This window comes from Lepidochelys kempii, chromosome 10 (assembly GCF_965140265.1).
Source record: "Lepidochelys kempii isolate rLepKem1 chromosome 10, rLepKem1.hap2, whole genome shotgun sequence".
NCBI lineage: Eukaryota > Metazoa > Chordata > Testudines > Cheloniidae > Lepidochelys > Lepidochelys kempii.
In genome coordinates this window covers 50,583,944-50,603,356 of record NC_133265.1, presented here as the reverse complement: position 1 = coordinate 50,603,356, position 19,413 = coordinate 50,583,944, and the positions used below count along the sequence as shown (strand labels likewise).

The 19,413-nt window shown below is 41.1% G+C and overlaps 1 protein-coding gene across 3 annotated transcripts in view; it reads left to right on the top strand.

Annotated features, from left to right (window-relative positions):
- The window catches only part of UBE2Q2 (ubiquitin conjugating enzyme E2 Q2), an 80,216-nt gene that overhangs the window by 21,549 nt on the left and 39,254 nt on the right, over positions 1-19,413 (top strand). For 2 of the 3 annotated variants that reach the window (XM_073303530.1, XM_073303528.1), the window contains exons 2-3: positions 3,059-3,163; positions 16,592-16,696. In XM_073303530.1, the coding sequence (XP_073159631.1) occupies positions 3,059-3,163; positions 16,592-16,696 (210 nt within the window). The remainder of the gene's footprint in view (positions 1-3,058; positions 3,164-16,591; positions 16,697-19,413) is intronic. The other variant, XM_073303527.1, reaches the window with a different exon arrangement.

Genomic DNA, 19,413 nt, shown 5'->3' with positions numbered 1-19,413 from the left:
TATTATATCCTTAAGCAATTCAAACTTTTAGGGAAAAGTAGCTTCTCTGGAGTCTTGTAAAACTCAGTTTTATAAAACCTGTCAGTTACTAGTAGAATTTTGTTACTGCTAATTTGTCTTATCTACTGACCTTTATAAACACTGAAGTCGGAATTTTTTTTGCTGTGTGGTGTTGGGGATGCATTCTGCACTCCACTATCTTTATTGCCAAAACCTGCTGCACCTTGTCTAGCCATATGACCTCTTGCAAAAATCCATTTTTCTTCAATTAGAAGGGTTATCTGTGAAGCGAGTCTAGTGCTAATAAGAGCCAATTCTACTGTGCTTGTATTTCTCCATTTCAAAGTCTGGCGGTACATACTCTGCACTTCTGTTTTAAATACATAGTGATTTTGCAAATGATCAAAATGCCTAACCCTAAGTAGGAAGATTTAGCAAAGTATTTTTATCCATTATATTCACTTCCAAAGCTTGTTCAAAACCTTGTTTGGGGTTTTAATGACTGAATGATAACGTTAGATCATAAGCTTTAAGGGCAGGAATTATGTCTTCTAGAGGGTGCTGGGAATTTTTACAGGGTACTGTAAAGCAAAGAATAAATATCACAAGAAGGAAACTGTGTAAGGACATAGTCGTAGCACACACTTGACCACTACTCTTAATTTCATTAGTCACTAAAACAGCCAGTAATCTTGCAGTAGCAATGGGAGTTAACTGCAGTTAGTAAGCTGTGAAATAAATTTTCACTTAAGCATAGTGATAGTGCGGATACAATGCACTCACAGCCTGGAAAAGAGATTTTTGTGGTGTTTCCAATGGCTCTTCAGTGAATAAAAAAACCTTCATTTTTTGTTGTACAAAACCAGGGCGGGGGAGGGGGGGGAGGAAGGAGAGGAGGAGATGTGTGGTGTTGATGGCAAATGTTATTCCAGAGAGAGGTTGCAGATGACAATGTCTGGATGTCTAAACTAGTGAAGTTCAGTGACTGACTGAGGAGATGGAACTTGGCCATCAACAGAGATCTTAGGCTGGAGATTTTCTTGGGCACAATTTAGTTTTTAGATGTGCATAGCCATGTGGTCATGATCAAGTAAACGGGGATGGGTGGGCAAAAGTTTACTACTGACTTGCATAATTTGTCTCACTTTCTGGGGGAGCCACTAATTTCCCCATATCTCAAAGACTTCTGAAGGATGGCAGAGGGTTGAAGTGAGGCCTTAATATTTCATTACTCTTACAAATGCAAATACACTTCAAAAATATTCTAAATTTAAAATTAAACTACAGTTGTGTAAGTGAAGATAGCATCTCAAAACATACTTTGTTCTTTGATTTATTTGTTTACTATGAGGTTCAGCTGTGGCCCTGTTTTTTTCTGGAATACGTGGGAGATAACGGAAGTTTACTGAAGGTGCATTTGCCTAAGCATAGTATATGTCCACAGGGTTAGAGGCAGGTAGAATGCCGTGATATGTGCTGTATAGTGTATAGCATTTATATACCTCTTGGAGTTTCTTGCACCTGCCTTCTCTCCTCATTCCAACACTACATCTGCTATAAGATGCTGTCTTGCTTTGGGCTTGGCAGACCATGGCAATATCAGTCTATGGCTTTGTCTACACTGGACTTGCATCAGTAAAACTTTTGTCATTCAGGGGTGTGGAAAAAAACACCCCACCCTGGATGACAAAAGTTTTACTGACAAAAAGCACCCATGTGAACAGCACTTTGTTGGCAGGACAGCTCTCCTGTCTACAAAGCTACCACCGCTCATTGGGGGTGGAAGTTTTTTGTTGGCGGGAGAGCTCTCTCCCAATGACAAACAGCGGTTACACTGCACGCTTTTTAGCAGCACGGCTGTAGCAGCACAGCTGTGTCACTAAAAGGTGTGTAGTATAGACATAACCTTAATTGTGCCTCTGTTTTGTGGGGAGTGCACAAAGCTGAAGAGGGTCCTCTTACTGACCCATCTATGCTAGGACAGATGGCCTTTTGATCCTAACTACCAGGATTATTCAGTAACTCACAGCAGGCTTCTTCTGAAGATTCTGAGAATTACCTAAAAAGCTGCAAAAACAATTTGTAGGAATATTGAATGTTAAGTAAGTGGAGGATGGAGTGGTAGACTTGTCTTATAAAACTGCTACGCTACTTGAAAACTTTGAGTTAGCTTTGGCAGCTTCTAAATAGCATAAAAGACTTGCTTTATGATTGTACAAAATTCTTTTTATTCTAACTAACTTATAAATATTTGGCATTTTGTTATCAAACAAAACAAATTTAAAACCCTTTTTGGGTCATAGTGGTACCTTGAAAGCAGCCTTGAAGTAGAAAGTTTTTGAGACCCTGCTCTCCAGGAGGCAGTCTTTAAACTCTGAAGGAACTTTCACAAGCCCACAGTAGCAGAAGCATAGATAAAATTGGTGCCTCTTAAAGTCCTGGTCTTGGAGGACATAATGGGGACATTACTTACTTATGAATTACTTACTCATGTACTCCTAGAGCACGCTGCCAAACCAGTTAGGAGAAACTTGTTCCGAGGTTAAATGTTGGTGCCTCTTCTGTGGTGCTGTCAGGATTGTGAATAGGTACCAAATGCTTTCGTGTTTTTGTTTCACATACTTGAGTGAGTCTAAAACTTTGTTGACAAACACGAAGTTGGGATGTAGATATGTCTGACTCTTGTCCTTCAAAATATAGCTCTAGCTTGTAATATGTTGTGATGACTCTGACTGTACTAGGTTCATTGACTTTCTGTGGTGTCCACTGCCTCCAGACTTAAACTTCAGAAGTGAAGGAAAATTACTTTTAAACTTCAATCTTATGTAGGTCCATTGTTGGACTGAGAGGAAAATAGGCTGAAAATTTAAAGTGGCAGGAAAAAGCTTGAATAACAAGTTGAGGTAGAGAGGCTGGGGAAAAGTTAATTTTTTCTTAAAGTAAATCTGAGGTAAAAGCATCAATGCTACTACATAATCTAACAATTTAAGTTAGTCTGACTCTAATATTGTATTACTTAACTATTGGTATGGATGTTTAACTGTCATTTCTATTACAGGAGTCTTATCCTTCTTCATCACCAATATGGTTTGTGGAATCAGATGACCCAAACCTGACTTCAGTGTTGGAGCGATTAGAAGATATTAAGAAGAGCAATACTCTGGTGAGGAACTAGTGGTTTTTTACTTTTTCATTAACTGCAGGTCAGATTGAATAAAAAGTGGTTTCACAACGCAAGGCTCCACTCCCACCCCAATACTTTTGGATGTTTGCATATACTTTCACATCAGAATGCAGGCAGCTCTTTTTAAAGTACTTGAATAGTAATTCCAAAAGGTTTGAGTTTTTTGGATGACTTGAAACTGTCTGAGAGAACATTTGTTAAATTGTCAATGGTGTAACTTATACATTCTGAAAATATTTAAATGATAAATAGATTTGTACATAAGACCTTAAAACCTATTATAATCTCTAATGGGAAGCATTGGAATATTAGTCATTGGTATTTCCATTATGCAGAAATTATAATTAGTTCATTACTTTTGGGGGTAGTTTAATGTGTGGTTTTAGAGTAAACGTGCTCCAGAATTCAGCTGGAACTGTGGTTTCCACAGCTGTAAAATTTCTCAAACTTAAACCTGAACATTTTTCAGAGTCTTTGATTTTAGTAGGAAAGATTTTAACAGATTTGTCCTAGACAGTTTTGCAGTGGAGGTGGTAATGAAACTGGGCACTGACATGACGGACTTGGAGGACTGTAATGTACAGATTGTTTAAATTGAAAACTGCTGGAGTACAAGTTCTATACCAGTAAAGGCTGTTTAGTGGCATTATTTCTGGCTTGAGAATCTTTGGTGCAATTATTAGAATTGTATCAAATCAAAACATTTCTTATACTGTGCAAGGAAGGAATAGCTTATTTTAATATAATTTGGAAGAATTATTAATTTTTTGATACATACATGCTTAGTGTTTTTTTTGTAATGCTGTGAACTCTCTCTACAATACAGTGAAGAAAAACCTGATGATATGCAATCAAAGTATACTTGTAAAAATCAGAAAACATTATTTTTCAAGGAATTTAGTAAGTTTCCTGCAGGCTGAAATATAACTAACTGCCTAACAAACTGAAATTTTCTTGTATTTTAAGGAAGGTAACTGGGACTATCTCCAAGGCGGCTTTTGATTGCTACAATGTTTTGTTTTGTTTGTTTTTTTAAGGGGGGGGGAATCATAGAATATCAGGGTTGGAAGGGACCTGAGGAGGTCATCTAGTCCAACCCCCTGCTCAAAGCAGGACCAATCCCCAACTAAATCATCCCAGCCAGGGCTTTGTCAAGCCTGACCTTGAAAACCTCTAAGGAAGGAGATTCCACCACTTCCCTAGGTAACCCATTCCAGTGTTTCACCACCCTCCGAGTGAAAAAGTTTTTCCTAATAGCCAACCTAAACCTCCCCCACTGCAACTTGAGACCATTACTCCTTGTTCTGTCATCTGGTACCACAGAGAACAGTCTAGTTCCATCCTCTTTGGAACCCCCTTCAGGTAGTTGAAAGCAGCTATCAAATCCCCCCACATTCTTCTCTTCCGCAGACTAAACAATCCCAGTTCCCTCAGCCTCTCCTCAGAAGTCATGTTCCAGCCCCCTAATCATTTTTGTTGTCCTCTGCTGGACTCTTTCCAGTTTTTCCACATCCTTCTTGTAGTGTGGGGCCCAAAACTGGACACAGTACTCCAGATGAGGCCTCACCAATGTCGAATAGAGGGGAACGATCACGTCCCTCGATCTGCTGATCCTACTTTTTTTGCAGGATATTAGTTGCCCGTATGGATTAATATTGATTCATCATACATTCATTTGTTTGGGGGGAGGGGGGGCATAGGGAAGTATTCATGTAATTTGCCTGAAGTATTCAGCATGTAGACTTGGTTCTTGACGTGTGGCTTTTAATTATCTGGATGTAAAAATCCACAGTCTAAATTACATTTAGAAGACCATGCAGAAATAGCAAGGAAATTAACAACTGAAGGTGAAGTTTACCATATGTCTTCCAATAATTAGACACAAAGGGTACGTCAACACAGGCATTTTGGAGCCTGCAGGAACAAGCCTTCCAGCTCAGGTCGACAGACTTGTGTTAGTGAAGCCTGCGCTAGAGTACTAAAAATAGCCCAAGGAGGGGGATGGGCTTCAGAGGCTAAGGTCCAGCCCAAAGTGCTGTCTACATGGCTGTATTTAGAGTGCTAGCATGAGTCCTGCTAACCAGAATCACTCCTGCAGGCTCCAAAATGCTGTGTGGACATACCTGAGGGGGCACCCCGTTAAAGACGTAATGCACCCTGTTGGACCTTCCTATGGGAGGAAATATGGTAAACAACCTTCAGTTGTGGATTTCCTTGCTGCTTTTGGTATAAGTGGAACATTCTACTAACTGTAGTTCTTGGTGTAGTTTTTAATAATTTAGCTTTTTAATACAACCTTTAGCAGAAGGGGTTATAATGATGGTTGTGTGTTCATGTTCTGGCAGTGATCATCAGTAGACCCTATGGCCAAACAAATGGTGTCCTGGGATACCTGGTACAATTGAAGAACTTCCCAAAACTTGCTTGGCTTGTTGTTTAGTCTCTTTGTGAATTCATTGTTGTTCAGTGGTGACAAATTAGCATGGAATACTTTTGCTTTTGTTTGGCTTCGGGCTGTCAAGCAATTAAAAAAATTAATTACGATTAATCGCACTGTTAAGCAACAATAGAATACTATTTATATGAATGTTTGGATGTTTTCCACATTTTCAAATATATTGATTTGAATTACAGCACAGAATATAAAGTGTACAGTGCTCACTTTATTTATTTTTCATTATAAATTTTTGCACTGTATAAAAATAAAAAATAGTATTTTTTGATTCACTTAATACAAGTACTGTAGTGCAAAATCTTTATCATGGAAGTTGAATTTACAAATGTAGATTTATTTTTTTGTTACATAACTGCACTCAAAAAACAAAACAATGTAAAACTTCAGAGCCTACAAGTCCACTCAGTCCTACTTCTTGTTCAGGCAATCACTCAAACAGGTTTGTATACATTTAGGGGAGATAACGCTGCCCGCTTCTTATTTACAACGCCAACTGAAAGTGAGAACAGACATTCACATGATACTTTTGTAGCCAGCATTGTAAGGTATTTACATGCCAGGTATGCTAAACATTCGTATGCCCCTTCATGCTTCGGCCACCATACCAGAAGACATGCTTCCATGCTGATGACACTCATTAAACAAATAATACATTAATTAAGTTTGTGACTGAACTTCTTGGGGGAGAACTGTAAGTCTCCTGCTCTGTGTTTTACCCGCATTCTACCATATATTTCATGTTATAGCAGTCTTGGATGATGACCCAGCATGTTGTTCATTTTAAGAACACTTCCACTGCAGATTTGACAAAAGGCAAAGAAGGTACCAATGTGAGATTTCTAAAGACAGGTACAGCACTCAACCCAAAACTTAAGAATCTGAAGTGCCTTCCAAAATCTGAGAGGGATGAGGTGTGGACCACGCTTTAAGAATTCTTAAGAGTAACACTCTGATGCAGAAACTACAGAACCCAAAACACCAGAAAAGAAAATCAACCTTCTGTTGGTGGCATCTGACTCAGATGATAAAAATGAACATGCGTTGGTCTGCACGGCTTTGGATCATTATTGAGCAGAACCCACCATCAGCATGGACGCATGTCCTCTGGAATGGTGGTTTTAGCATGAAGGGATGTATGAATCTTTAGCAAATCTGGCACATAAATATCTTGCAACACTGACTACAACAATGCCATGCATTACCTCGTGTAAATGTATACAAACTTGTTTGTCTAAGCGATTGTCTGAACAAGAAGTAGGACTGAGTGGATTTGTAGGCTCTAAATTTTTAGATAGTTTTGTTTTTGAATGCAGTTATGTAACAAAAAAATAAATCTACATTTGTAAATTTAACTTCCATGATAAAGATTTTGCACTACAGTACTTGTATTAAGTGAATCAAAAAATACTATTTTTTATTTTTATACAGTGCAAAAATTTATAATGAAAAATAAATATAAAGTGAGCACTGTACACTTTGTATTCTGTGCTGTAAGTCAAATCAATATATTTGAAAATGTGGAAAACATCCAAAATATTTAATAAATTTCAATTGGTATTGTCTAACAGTGTGATTAAAACTGCAATTAATCACAATTAACTTTTTAATTGCTATTAATTTGAGTTAATCACGTGAAAGTTGACTGCATTTAATTGACAGCCCTAGTTTAGATAACCACATGAGAACTTGTGACAAGGCAGTAAACTTGTCCATGGTTTGTCATGCTGAATTTCATTGTATAAATGCAGTGTCTGTTTGTGTGTGCAAATACTAGTTGGTGCCCAAAGAAAGGTCATGGCTGGAGGAATAAACACAGATTTTTGGTTATGTACTTCATCAGGAATGCTACCTTCATAGGGAAAGAGTTAGTTATTTTGTTACAGTCACACCTGGCAGTGACTTGTTCATCTCACCATTGTTTTGTTTTATAGGATATACTGCCTGTCCAGGGCCTCAGAGGGGCAGGTGAGTGGCTTAGTTAGACAGCCATGGATTCCAAGCAAGGCCCAGAAATAACTGGGGCCTGTTAACCTCTGTGGAAACCAGCCTGGATCACACAAAAGAGAGGAGCTAGCTGCCAGAGGCTGGGAGTGGCTTAAGAGTAAAGTAGCTTTGCTGAGGGAAATCTGCAGGGACCCTAGACTTGGTAGGGAGGCAGCGCTAGTGTCAGGTATGCCTTTTGCTGCTATCCCTGTGTAAATTTCCCCCAAATCTGGTCAAGTTGTATGCCTCTGAAAAATTGCAGTTTGTACATGCACGGGAGAGGCTTGTTAGTTAGATCCCTAAATATTCACTCAGCACCAGGCATGCTCCAACCTGGGGTGAGCAGGACTCTTCCTGGCAGCCAGAGAGTACTTATCTGGGGATAGGCACTGAGAGCAGGGAGACTATTGCTCCTGTGTTCTCAGTGCACCTGCTACTGGTGCCCAGTCAGAGGAGGAAGAAACCGCATGTCTCAAATGCAGGGAGTGTGGCGGCGGAGGCATTCAGAGGAGGGGAAGGTGAGTAAGTGGGTGAGCTGAGGTATATGGCAGGGGGCAGAAAGATGTCTGAACACACTCTCCTCTGTGGCTCCTGGGTCCAGTTCAAGGTTCTTAGTCTCTTCTTTCCTCTGTCAGTACGTAGCTGTAAAACCCACTGACAGTATATCATCCCTTTCTAGTGGCTTGTCCACATAGAGGAAAACCGCCTACTAAAGCTACTAGTTACATCATTAAATTGAGTGGTAGAGATCTGTGCTATGCATTTGAGGATCTGGACCCTGCTGATGAACCAAATTTAGGCATCAGTATGGTTCCACATGATAGCACTTGGGTTTTTTTCCATTTGTTTCTTTAAAAAGTGGGAAGCTACTATTTATCCAACTATACTTCTTTTAAAAATTATGTGATTTAAAGACCATCATAATGCATATGCACAAGGGAGCCGACTTAGGGTTGCATGGACAACTTTATTTCTGGCATTTCTGAAATTTTGAGTGCTTGACTTTGCAACCTTGATAATGTGTTTTAATATTTTTTGACACTATAGATGTCTGTAATGTGGATAAGGTAATGTAACTATGAGCATATTAAAACTTCCCGATTTATGAATTAAAATACTTTACATGTTCTTCACTGAAATAAGAAAATTCATTAATCTCCCTCATGTAAATTATTCGAACAGTAGCAGCTGTATTTCTGCTGGGATCACTAAGGGTATGTCTACACTACAATTAGACACAGCTGGCCTGTACCCGGCTGACTTGAACCAGGGGGGTTCAGCCTAAGGGGCTATTTCATTGCAGTGTAGTCCTTTGGGGCCAGGATGCAGCCCGAGCTCTCGGAACCTCCAATCTCACAGGGATCTCGAGCCCAGAGTCCAGCCAGAGCATGAATGTCCACACCGCAGTGAAACAGCCCCTTAGCTTGAACCCAAGTCATCTGGCATGGGCTAGTTGCAGGTTTTTAACTGCAATGTAATGTACACTAAGGGATCATGTAGGATGGAAGCTTCATTTTTGTTCTGCTGAAACTTCAAACATCTACGGAACATGCTTGGACACAATATTTCAGTCATTAGCAATAGCTGATGTTTCTCTAAATTGTGTGACATATATGAAGCAAGATATTTTCTGTTTTTCCCCCCCTTCCCCTTCATGCTGTCCCTCCCTGTCATATTCTCTAGCTATTTCCTAGAGTGGAAGGCTAGCACTTATTGCTGTATTGCTATGTATTCTCTTATCCAGTGTGTTTTTCCTAGGTGGTCAAAGGTACCTATGCTTCACAGTGGACCGAGGGAATACATTAATTTTACAATTAAGGATCTCTAAAATTCCTTGTGCCTTTGTGCTGAAATGGAAAATTTCTAAAGAACATATAAAAGGGCCTCTTGTGTGGGCCAGAGTTAAATAAAACTCGTCATATTCATCATACGTGAATACAGGAAATTGAAATGAATGTCTAAACACCTCTTGGAACTATAACACCATCACAGCAACTGCAAGAACAAGTTCTCAGAACCCTTGAGGGGTATAAATAATTTCATAGGTCTATTTGGAGTCACTCAGTTACCACAGTATAACTCAGGTGTGTGCAAGACTATTTCACAATTCTCCTGTGGTGTTTGTGTTTTTAGGAAAATGTCCTTCTGCCCTCCTGCAGAATCTTTTTTGATGTAAGATTCTGCTAAAAGAACAAGTATCCTGATATTAAACTTACCAAGAAAATCTAAACAGGCAGGTATTGAGATGTCTCACCCAGTCAGCCTACAATGAAACTTGCCATTAAAATGGTGCAGAAGTTGGGGTGGGTAGGCCTCTCATCAGCCACAGTCATAGCCCTCCAAGAACTTCTAAATCATCATATTATGGCACCTCTCTCCTGAAGATTCTCTGGCTTGTCAAATCTAGACTGTACTCAGATACCTTACAGGGAAGAGGAATCTAATACACAAGAGTCACTGGTGTTCTGGCTTAGAGATTGAATATTTCTTGGGTAGCCTGGATCTAGAAGATCTAGCACAGATTTTCTGAGAATTTGGGAGCATTTAAAAAAACAAATAACAAAATGTACACAGCACTTAGAGGTGGATTTTAAAATAACAGACCTACAAGTATATTCCGTTACCTAAACTTAATCTCTATGCCAATCTCAGGCAGGTTTGTCATTATTCTACATCTCTGAGTTGGGAGAAACAGCCTACATGCTTGCAGCCTTCTCCCTGTCTCTGACTGTCGGTCTTTTCACTGATACATCCTGGCCAGTCTCTTTCCGTTCACCCAAAAATAATGCCTCCCTTTTCTAGGGTCTGTGTGGTTTTGTAAATCTTCTTTGATCCCAGGTTTAGCCTTGGGAAGAGTAAAACATCCTAGCATGGATGGAGCCAGCGAGGTAAATTCTCCTGCTACTTGATGGCCCAACCATCGTTACTTTAACTCCTTTAAAGCTGTGTATGTAAGGCTGACTTATTTCTGCCATGGCTTTATCTCACGTGCTGAGTTCTGTAGCTTCCTCTGATTTGGCACTGAGCATTCAGGCAGGTCATAGTACAAAATTGGCCAGAGAAATTCAGTCACACAAGTAATACGGACACTTTTCATCACCGCATCTTTATACATTGTTCTGACTGCTGGGAAATTTGTGGCTTGCTAACCTTGCTGATTTTAAGGAAGGTGGTGGTGACCCTTATCATGGAGAGCTAGTGTCTGAGACAGATTGGTGCAGGGAAACCCTGGAAATAGCTAGACTGGATGGGAAAGAATGGCCTTGTGGTTGATGTCAACTGGGGTTCAGTTCGCAGCTTTGCTGAAGCCTTTCTGTGTGACCTAAAGCAAGTAGTTTTACTTGATGTCTGTTTCTTTTTCCGTAAATGAGGTTACTTGCATACCTCACAGGGCAGTTGAGACAGAATTTGAGCTGCTCCAGAGGCAATGTGTTCTTGAATTTCTAAGTATTTTGTACTATCCAGAAAGAAGTGGGTAAGGTAGGAGATAACTGAGTCTATGGGCAGCACGTGATGAGATGCCTATTGTACACTATTTCCATACCTGTTGTGATGGATTTGGTCACAGAGACCCCCCCCCCCCTTGGGACGGTCACCTGATGTGCTGAAACTACCCCAATCCTGTTTTCTTTGTCAGCTTGGGACTCCAGAACCCTGCCTTGTTGAGTCAGACATGCTAGCCTGTTGCAACACAGACCCAGGTCTGGTCCACACCCCCAAAGCTGCAGGCTTTAACCAAAAACTCCTCAGCAAGTCACTGATCTCCAGCACCCAGACACCCAGCTCCCAATGGGATTCAAACCCTAAATAAGTTAGTTTTACTCTATATAAAGCTTATAGAGGGTAAATGCCGCAATTGTCTGCCCTCTATAACACTGATAGAGATGCACAGCTGTTTGTTCCCCCAGGTATTAATCGCTTGCTCTGAGTTTACTAATAAACAAAAGTGATTTTATTAAGTATAAGAAGTAGGATTTAAGTGGTTTTAAATAATAGACAGAACAAAGTAAGTTACCAAGCAAAATAAAACAAAACACGCAAGTCTAAGTCTAATACATTAAGAAACTGATTACAGATAATATCTCACTCTCAGAGGTGTTCCAATAAGCTTCTTTCACAGACTAGACTCCTTCCTAGTCTGGGCCCAATCCTTTCCCCGGTACAGTTCTTGTTAGTTCCAGCTCAGGTGGTAACTAGGAGTTTCTTATGACTGGCAGCCCCCTTTGTTCTGTTCCACCCCCTTTTATATCTTTGTCACAAGGCGGGAATCTTTTGTGTCTCTGGGTTCCCACCCCTCCTTCTAAATGGAAAAGCACCAGATTTAAGATGGATTCCAATACCAGGTGACATGGTCGCATGTCTTGTGAGACCCCAAGCCTCCATTCTTCCCAGTCTGACTCTCAGGAACACAGGAAGGCTTGCAGGTAAACAGAGCCACTTACAACTAATTGTCCTAGTCAATGGGAGCCATCAAGATTCTAAACCACCATTAATGGCCCACACTCTGTATAATTGCAATAAGACTTCAGAGAAATACTTCATATTTCTCACTTCAGATACAAGAATGATACATTCATACAAATAGTATGAACACACTTAGTAGATTACAAGTCTGGTAATGATACCTTACAAGAGACCTTTTGCCTAAAGCATATTCCAGTTACATTATATTCACAGTCAAAGCATATTTCCATAAACATATGGAGTGCAACATCACACCTATCTAGTAGGGATTAAATAATTTGGAAGTTGGTCTAAGCCACCCAACTTCCATTGCTGGAAGCAAAGAGGGGCTCCTCTCCATCCTCTTGGATGCAGGAGAGTGGGAACCTTCTCCCTTCCAACCCCTGACTGTGGGAACTTCTCTCATCCTTGAATCTCATTGGGAGGGTGAGAGGCAGAAAGTAGCTTTGTATTCTCTCGTAATCCCCTTTATTTCTCTTTTAGAAGGGGGAAGGGGGAAGCAAGGACAGAAGTAATGAGACTTTCGTTCCTCCTTTCTGCAATCACACCCCACCCTATGCTGCTGCTCATAGGTATGTTCTCTGCCCCCACTAGTAATAGCAGAGCCAAATCTTAGTCCTTAGTCTACACTACTGGGTTAGGTCAGTGTAAACTGGCTTGCATCAATCTTGCTGTTGAAGTGTCTTTACTTAAATTTGGCTCCCGCTGACTTAAGTCCTTTTCTGTGCTGATTTAGTAACACCACTTCCCCCCGAGGAGCAGCGTAGAGTCAATGTAATTAGGTCGACTCACTGTTCAGTTTACATACTGCGTTGCTTACATCAATTGTTACTGGCTTTCAGGATTCGTCCCACAATGCCCAACACTGATAATACAGTCGATACAAGCGTTTCTGGTGAGGACGCGCACCGCTAACACAAAGCGAAGTGCACGCGGGCGCACACAAGTGATATTTAATAACTACGGTGACTGTATGCTGATGTAAGTTAAGTCTACGTGATTTGGTAGTGTAGACATTGCCTTAAAAAGTCCATGTGCTCAGAAGCTATAGATAGTCATGTGAAAAATGACCAGATTCTTTAGAAGTTTAACTACAGCTATTGGGCCTTTAGAAATGTTCCTACTGGGGAGTGCTCTCTTACAATAAAATTCACTTTTTACAATAAAATTTTAAATAATGTTGACTCAGTTATCCCTGAGTTTTAGTGCTATTATTCTATTCCCAGGTGTGCGCACACACACACCTCCCACCCCCCACCCTCCCAATAGGCCCTGTATACGCATGTGGTAGAGATATCCATGTGATATTTATCATCTGCCTTTGGCTGCCTTATCTGCACTCCACCCACTAATTAATCTCCTTAGGACTCTTAGCATTCAGAATACATAGAAGTGTCAGCTGCTTTTAGAAAATAAATAGAAAGCTACAGAAAAATAGCACAACTCATGAGGAGTGTGGTCTTCCCAGCTGTGTTGCTAAAATCTTTCCACCACATACTGTTTTCCTCTAGGTGTATAGTGGTAGTACACAGGCTTTATGGGCATGACCCATGTTATTCATGAGGAGTTGTCAGGATGACCTGAATGTCTCAGAGACATAGAAAGTGTGGCATAAGTAAGATACAAAAGAGCTACTTTAGGCTTTTTGTTAATGTACTGGTACTGTAATTCATAGCCTTCTGCCTGCAAGTAACTTTCCTTTTTAAGGGAAATCAGGCTACAAAGGGGGAAAACACTTACTCATTTCCATTTTTTATAAACTTTTTGAAAGCAGCTTTTCTGTCATCTAAGAGTCCCTAAAAATCACAGTCTGAGGTAGAAACAAGTGCTTCATGCTGTTGGAAAACCTGGATTTTCAGCTCCAGTGGGATAAGGTAAGTATGTCTAGCTCAGCTAATCACAAGACCTTGTATCTTTAAAATGGTTGCCAATTCCAGGACTAGTGATGTAAAGAAATATAATTACTAATCCCCATGGCATCTAAACACCAAAATAAACTAATTGAAGTATCTGCATTGTCCTGACTGATGATCTCTTCTGCAGCCTTGATGAGCTAGATTGCCTCCTTAGGGATTCTCCTTACAGGGAAATACTTAAAGGGAATCGGGGCTTTCTAGCCTAAAACTAGCTGCTTCTAATGCAGGAAGATCTGTGTAAACAGATATCTTGTTTTGCACTCTGAAAGTGGCAGGAAAACTCTCTCTCCCTAATATCTTGTAGAAGGGAGATCTACGCCTGGCAGCAATTTAGTACCTTATGTCCAGCTCCTGCAGGTAGGGTTGCCAACCTGGAGGTTTTGTCACATGACATAAACTTTAATTAAAAATTAATCTTTAATTCCTGGAGGCCGCAGGACAATCCTGGAGGGTTGGGAACTCTATCTGCAGGCTTCATCTTCTGTATTATAGTGCTGTCAAGGTTTCTTACCCGCTCTGAACTCTAGGGTACAGATGTGGGGACCTGCATGAAAGACCCCCTAAGATTATTCTTACCAGCTTAGGTTAAAAACTTCCCCCAGGTACAAACTTTACCTTGTCCTTGAACTATATGCTGCCACCACCAAGCGTGTTAAACAAAGAACAGGGAAAGAGCCCACTTGGAGACATCTTCCCCCAAGCCCTACACCCCCTTTCCTGGGGAAGGCTTGATAAGAATTCTCACCAATTTGTACAGGTGAACACAGACCCAAACCCTTGGATCTTAAGAACAATGAAAAAATCAATCGGGTTCTTAAAAGAAGACTTTTAATTAAAGAAAAGATAAAAGAATCACCTCTGTAAAATCAGAATGGTAAATACCTTACAGGGTAATCCGATTCAAAACATAGAGCATCCCTCTAGGCAAAACCTTAAGTTACAAAAAGACACAAAAACAGGAATATAGATTCCATTCAGCACAGCTTATTTTACCAGCCATTAAACAAAAGGAAATCTAACGCATTTCTAGCTAGATTACTTACTAACTAACAGAAGTTCTGAGACTGCATTCCTGATCTGTTCCCAGCAAAAGCATCACACAGACAGACAGACCCTTCGTTCCTCCCCCCACCCCAGCTTTGAAAGTATCTTGTCTCCTCATTGGTCATTTTGGTCAGGTGCCAGCAAGGTTATCTTGGCTTCTTAACCCTTTACAGGAGAAAGGGTTTTGCCTCTGGCCAGGAGGGATTTTATAGCACTGTATACAGAAAGGTGGTTACCCTTCCCTTTATTATTATGACAAGTGCATAGTCCTTGTGGAACATAGAGGAAATATATAATCTGCAATCACTGCTTCTTTGCCTAATTCATGTTTGAGGGCTTGGAAAGGAGGAAGGAAGGAAACATTTTGTGATAGGGATGTTGTTTTTTTTGTTGTTTTTTTAAAGTGGGTGTTTGTGAGTTGCTCAGAGGTTTGGAATGTTAATAATCATGGAAGTGAATTCATGTGAACAGTTCAAGTGTAGTGGTAAGAGGCAAAATTAATGCCACTATTCCTCATCTGCAGAAATAAATTTATTCTATGCAGGGAAGTGGGAAAAGGCATAGATCTCCTCCCTCTTTTCCCCCCTCCCCCACCTGACCCTCCTCTTCCCTTTCCTCCACCATCAGCAGCCTGACATGAACCATGAATACCTACATCTGCCCTCTGTGATTTTTGAATGAGTGTTGTGACGTAGTGCAAATCTGAGTGGTGCGGCAATCCATGTGCCTGGTTGCAACACCACCCAGTCTCATTGTCACTAAGGTTCGGCCCAGCCAAAAGGTGGTTGGACCATGATCATGGTGGTCCCACCCACTCCCCAGTTCTGCAGCCTATGTTGTGGATACCATGACCATGAGAAGTCACTTCATTTACATATTATAACTTTATTGCAAGATACAGTAATCAATAGCACATTAAGAACTACTGGAATCCAATAGTTCTAGTAATTTGGGCTGAAATTATGCCTGAACCTATTACAGGAGGACAGGTGTGAGGAGAGGAGATTACTCTTCCTCTTATCCCTGCACAAGAGCCAGTCTCATTCCTTATACTGGGACTGCTAGCTCCCACTGTTCTAGGGGTGTGTTAGCCCAAAGTGGGTTGGAAAAGGGTAAGGCCATGGCCACATGGCTCCAGGCTGCGTTCATATTTAAAAAGCACACTTCTCCAAGACAGAAAGCTGGGAGATAGATTGTGCCTCTTGAGATGTAATCCATTTCACTGCTCTTAGGGTAGAGCAGCTTCATGGACATTGCTTGCACAAATTTGATCCTTGAGCTGTGAAACCCAGAAAACTTTTACCGTTTCCATTGTTGACTTGCCATGCTGGTGGTTTTCTGATTTAGGAATTTATAGGAGTGTGATCATTATAGAAAAATGAGTGCCTGGAACTTAATTACTTATGTTACCATTCTTTGGACTTAATACTGTGCGGACTTAGTTCTGTATGTACATGTTAAAGTGATAGGCTGAATGTTCAGTATCTTCTGCTGTAGAAACTTGGAAATGTGTTTAAAATAAAACTTGTTTTTTAATTTTTATAGCTTCTTCAACAACTGAAGCGATTGATATGTGACCTCTGCAGATTATACAACCTTCCTCAACATCCAGATGTTGAGATGTTAGATCAGCCATTACCAACAGGACAGGTAAATCCAAAAGATCTAGACATCTACTGGAAATTAAAAGCCTGTTCTTTAATTCTAACAAGATTGTATACAGCAAGAAGGAAGGGAATGATCTTAAAGGAGCCAGTGTTTGGACACAAAGCACTATTGCTTTATACCAAAACTTAGGGCACCTGTCCTTCCTTTTTAATTTTGTTGTAGGATTTACTTTGACAGAATAATGTACAGCTTCCCTTTCCCCCATCCCAATTCCCAGTGAGGGAGAGGTTGTGGGGAAGTGTTCATGTGTACAACATCTGGACTGTCAGTTGTGAACTTGGCCCAAGATTTTAGTTTGGGGATTCCAAAAAATATTTTCCATCCGTTGTTTGACTTTTTTCCCCATGCTTCTGTAACAACTTTGAGTAACTATTTTCATACTCATTCTTTTACTGCATATATCAGTAGATCCTTAGTGACCAAAGGGCATTCCTTCTCCATCTCCCCATGCCTGAAGCAGCTAGCAAGAGGCATGCTGACAGTGATTGCCTTTTCTATTATTGTTTTCTTTCTTCTCCTCTTCCTACCTATTTGCGATCCTTTGGGCTCCTCTGTCAAAATTAACTCCACCATTCCCCTTCCACTCAGCTGTCATCTACTGCCTCAGAACTCCTGGCTCCCCTCTCTTCTTCATCTGTCATCTACATTATCCATGGTGACTTTAATTATTATATTGACTGTCTCATCTGACCTATTGGCCTTCTACCTTCTCTCTCGCCACCTCATTCAGTTTTCAACCCGGTCCCTGACTCAGCTCTGTCACATAAGACAGCCATTCCTTGGACCTAGTCTTCACTAAGCACGGGTCTCTTTATTACCTCTCTTGCTGAATTCCTGATCTCAGGCCAATTGTCAGCATCTCACAACTCTCTTTTGTGACTTTCAGACTATCAACATCTCTGAATTCTCCACTGTTCTTGTTGTCCTTCATATCCCTAGTCTGTCCTCCCAATCTGACTTTCACCCACTGCACTGCTGCCACCACTACCCCTCTCCACAAACGTACTTAGCTCCAGCCATGTCCCGTATGGCTCCCATGGCATTGAAATCTCTGGAGAAAAATCTAGAGAACTTCTGCCCATGCAAACTTTCCCTTTATATTTTGCATTACTGTCTAGTCCCCTAAATGACTCTACTACTTCCTCCTTGAATCCATTGTCTGTCTGCCATCTTCAACTGCTTTCTCAGTCCCCTCTTCTCTTCTGACATGCTGCTTCATCTTCAAGGAGAGAGTTGTATTTTGTTCTCTTCATTTAGTCCTACTCTCCTGCTGTTGGTAGTAGTCACTGATCTTTATCGCTCACCTATTCTCTTCCAACTCATACTCCTCTGACAGCCAGCCTTTCATCTTAAACCATAAAAGTCTCCTCTGTACACAGAATGGAAGGGGTCGAATAAGCTTTGGTAAGCCACATCATCTTAAAAACAAAAGCTTTGACTCTAATATATTGCCTCCCCCTTCTACTTCATCTTTCAACTTAAACAGTCTGCCTACAACCACTGCATCAACTGTCTCACCTCAAACCACTGGATCTACTGTAATCTACCTTCTACTATCTCCATTTCATGGAAATTGATGTCACTTGCTCATTTTCTTTCTGGCTGTCATAGGGGGCCTATATTCAGTCCTCTTTGATCTCTCATGTGCCTCTGATACTGTTGATTCTTAACCTGCATTTTCTTGGCTTTCATTACTGTTCTTTCCTGGTTCTCCTCTTACCTCTCCAGCCACTTTTTCAGTGGCTTCTTCGGCAGCATCTCCTTCTCTGGAAGAGGGGTTCAAGAATAGAACCCTGAGAGACTCCACTCACATGGGCCTGTCTACTCTCAAGTGTACTTCTCCACTTTGGATGTCATATCTAGCTATCTTAACAAAACCATCCAGACAGATATGTCTGTCTCAGGCTCCCCAGGGCCACAACTGAGTGTATCTTTTCTCCCAGATGCTGTGTTACAATTAACCCCACCATTCTCCCTGTCAGCATGGGCTGTTACCTGGAATTTTCAACTCCTCCCTTCTCCACCCAAATACATAAACATCCATGCTGTGCCATCCTGTTGCTCTTTCCTCTGATGCTTCAAAAATTCACCCACTCCACTTTCTGGTCCCCATAGCCAAATTGCTTAGACAGCCTAACTTGCTCCTGCTTTAGCTATTATAATCTTTGGTTAAATAATTTACCCACACAACTTGAGTCACTTTTCTACTTCCCCATGTATTGCAGATAACATCTTGGTCCTATCTCACAGAGCCTTTGCCTAAATCTGACATGGCTTTCTCCTTTTGTGTTTTCAGCTATTTAAATATGAAATTTCATGGTGTTGTAATTGTAGGAGTCCTGACCCAAAAAGGATTTGGGGGGGTGGCTTGCGAGTTTATTGAGGGGGAGGAGGGGTTGCGGTACAGCTACCCTTACTTCTGCACCACTGCTGCTGGCAGTGGCTCTGCCTTCAGAGCTGGGCAGCTGGAGAGCGGTGGCTGCTGGCCAGGAGCCCAGCTCTGAAGCCAGAGCCACTGTCAGCAGCAGTGTAAAATTAAGGATGGCACGGTATGGTATTGCCACCCTTCCTTCTGTGCTGCTGCTGGCAGGATACTGTCTTCAGAGCTGGGCACCCAGCCAACAGCCGCTGCTCTCTGGCTGCCCAACTCTGAAGGCAGTGCAGAAATAAGGGTGGCAATACTGCGACCCCCTCTAAAA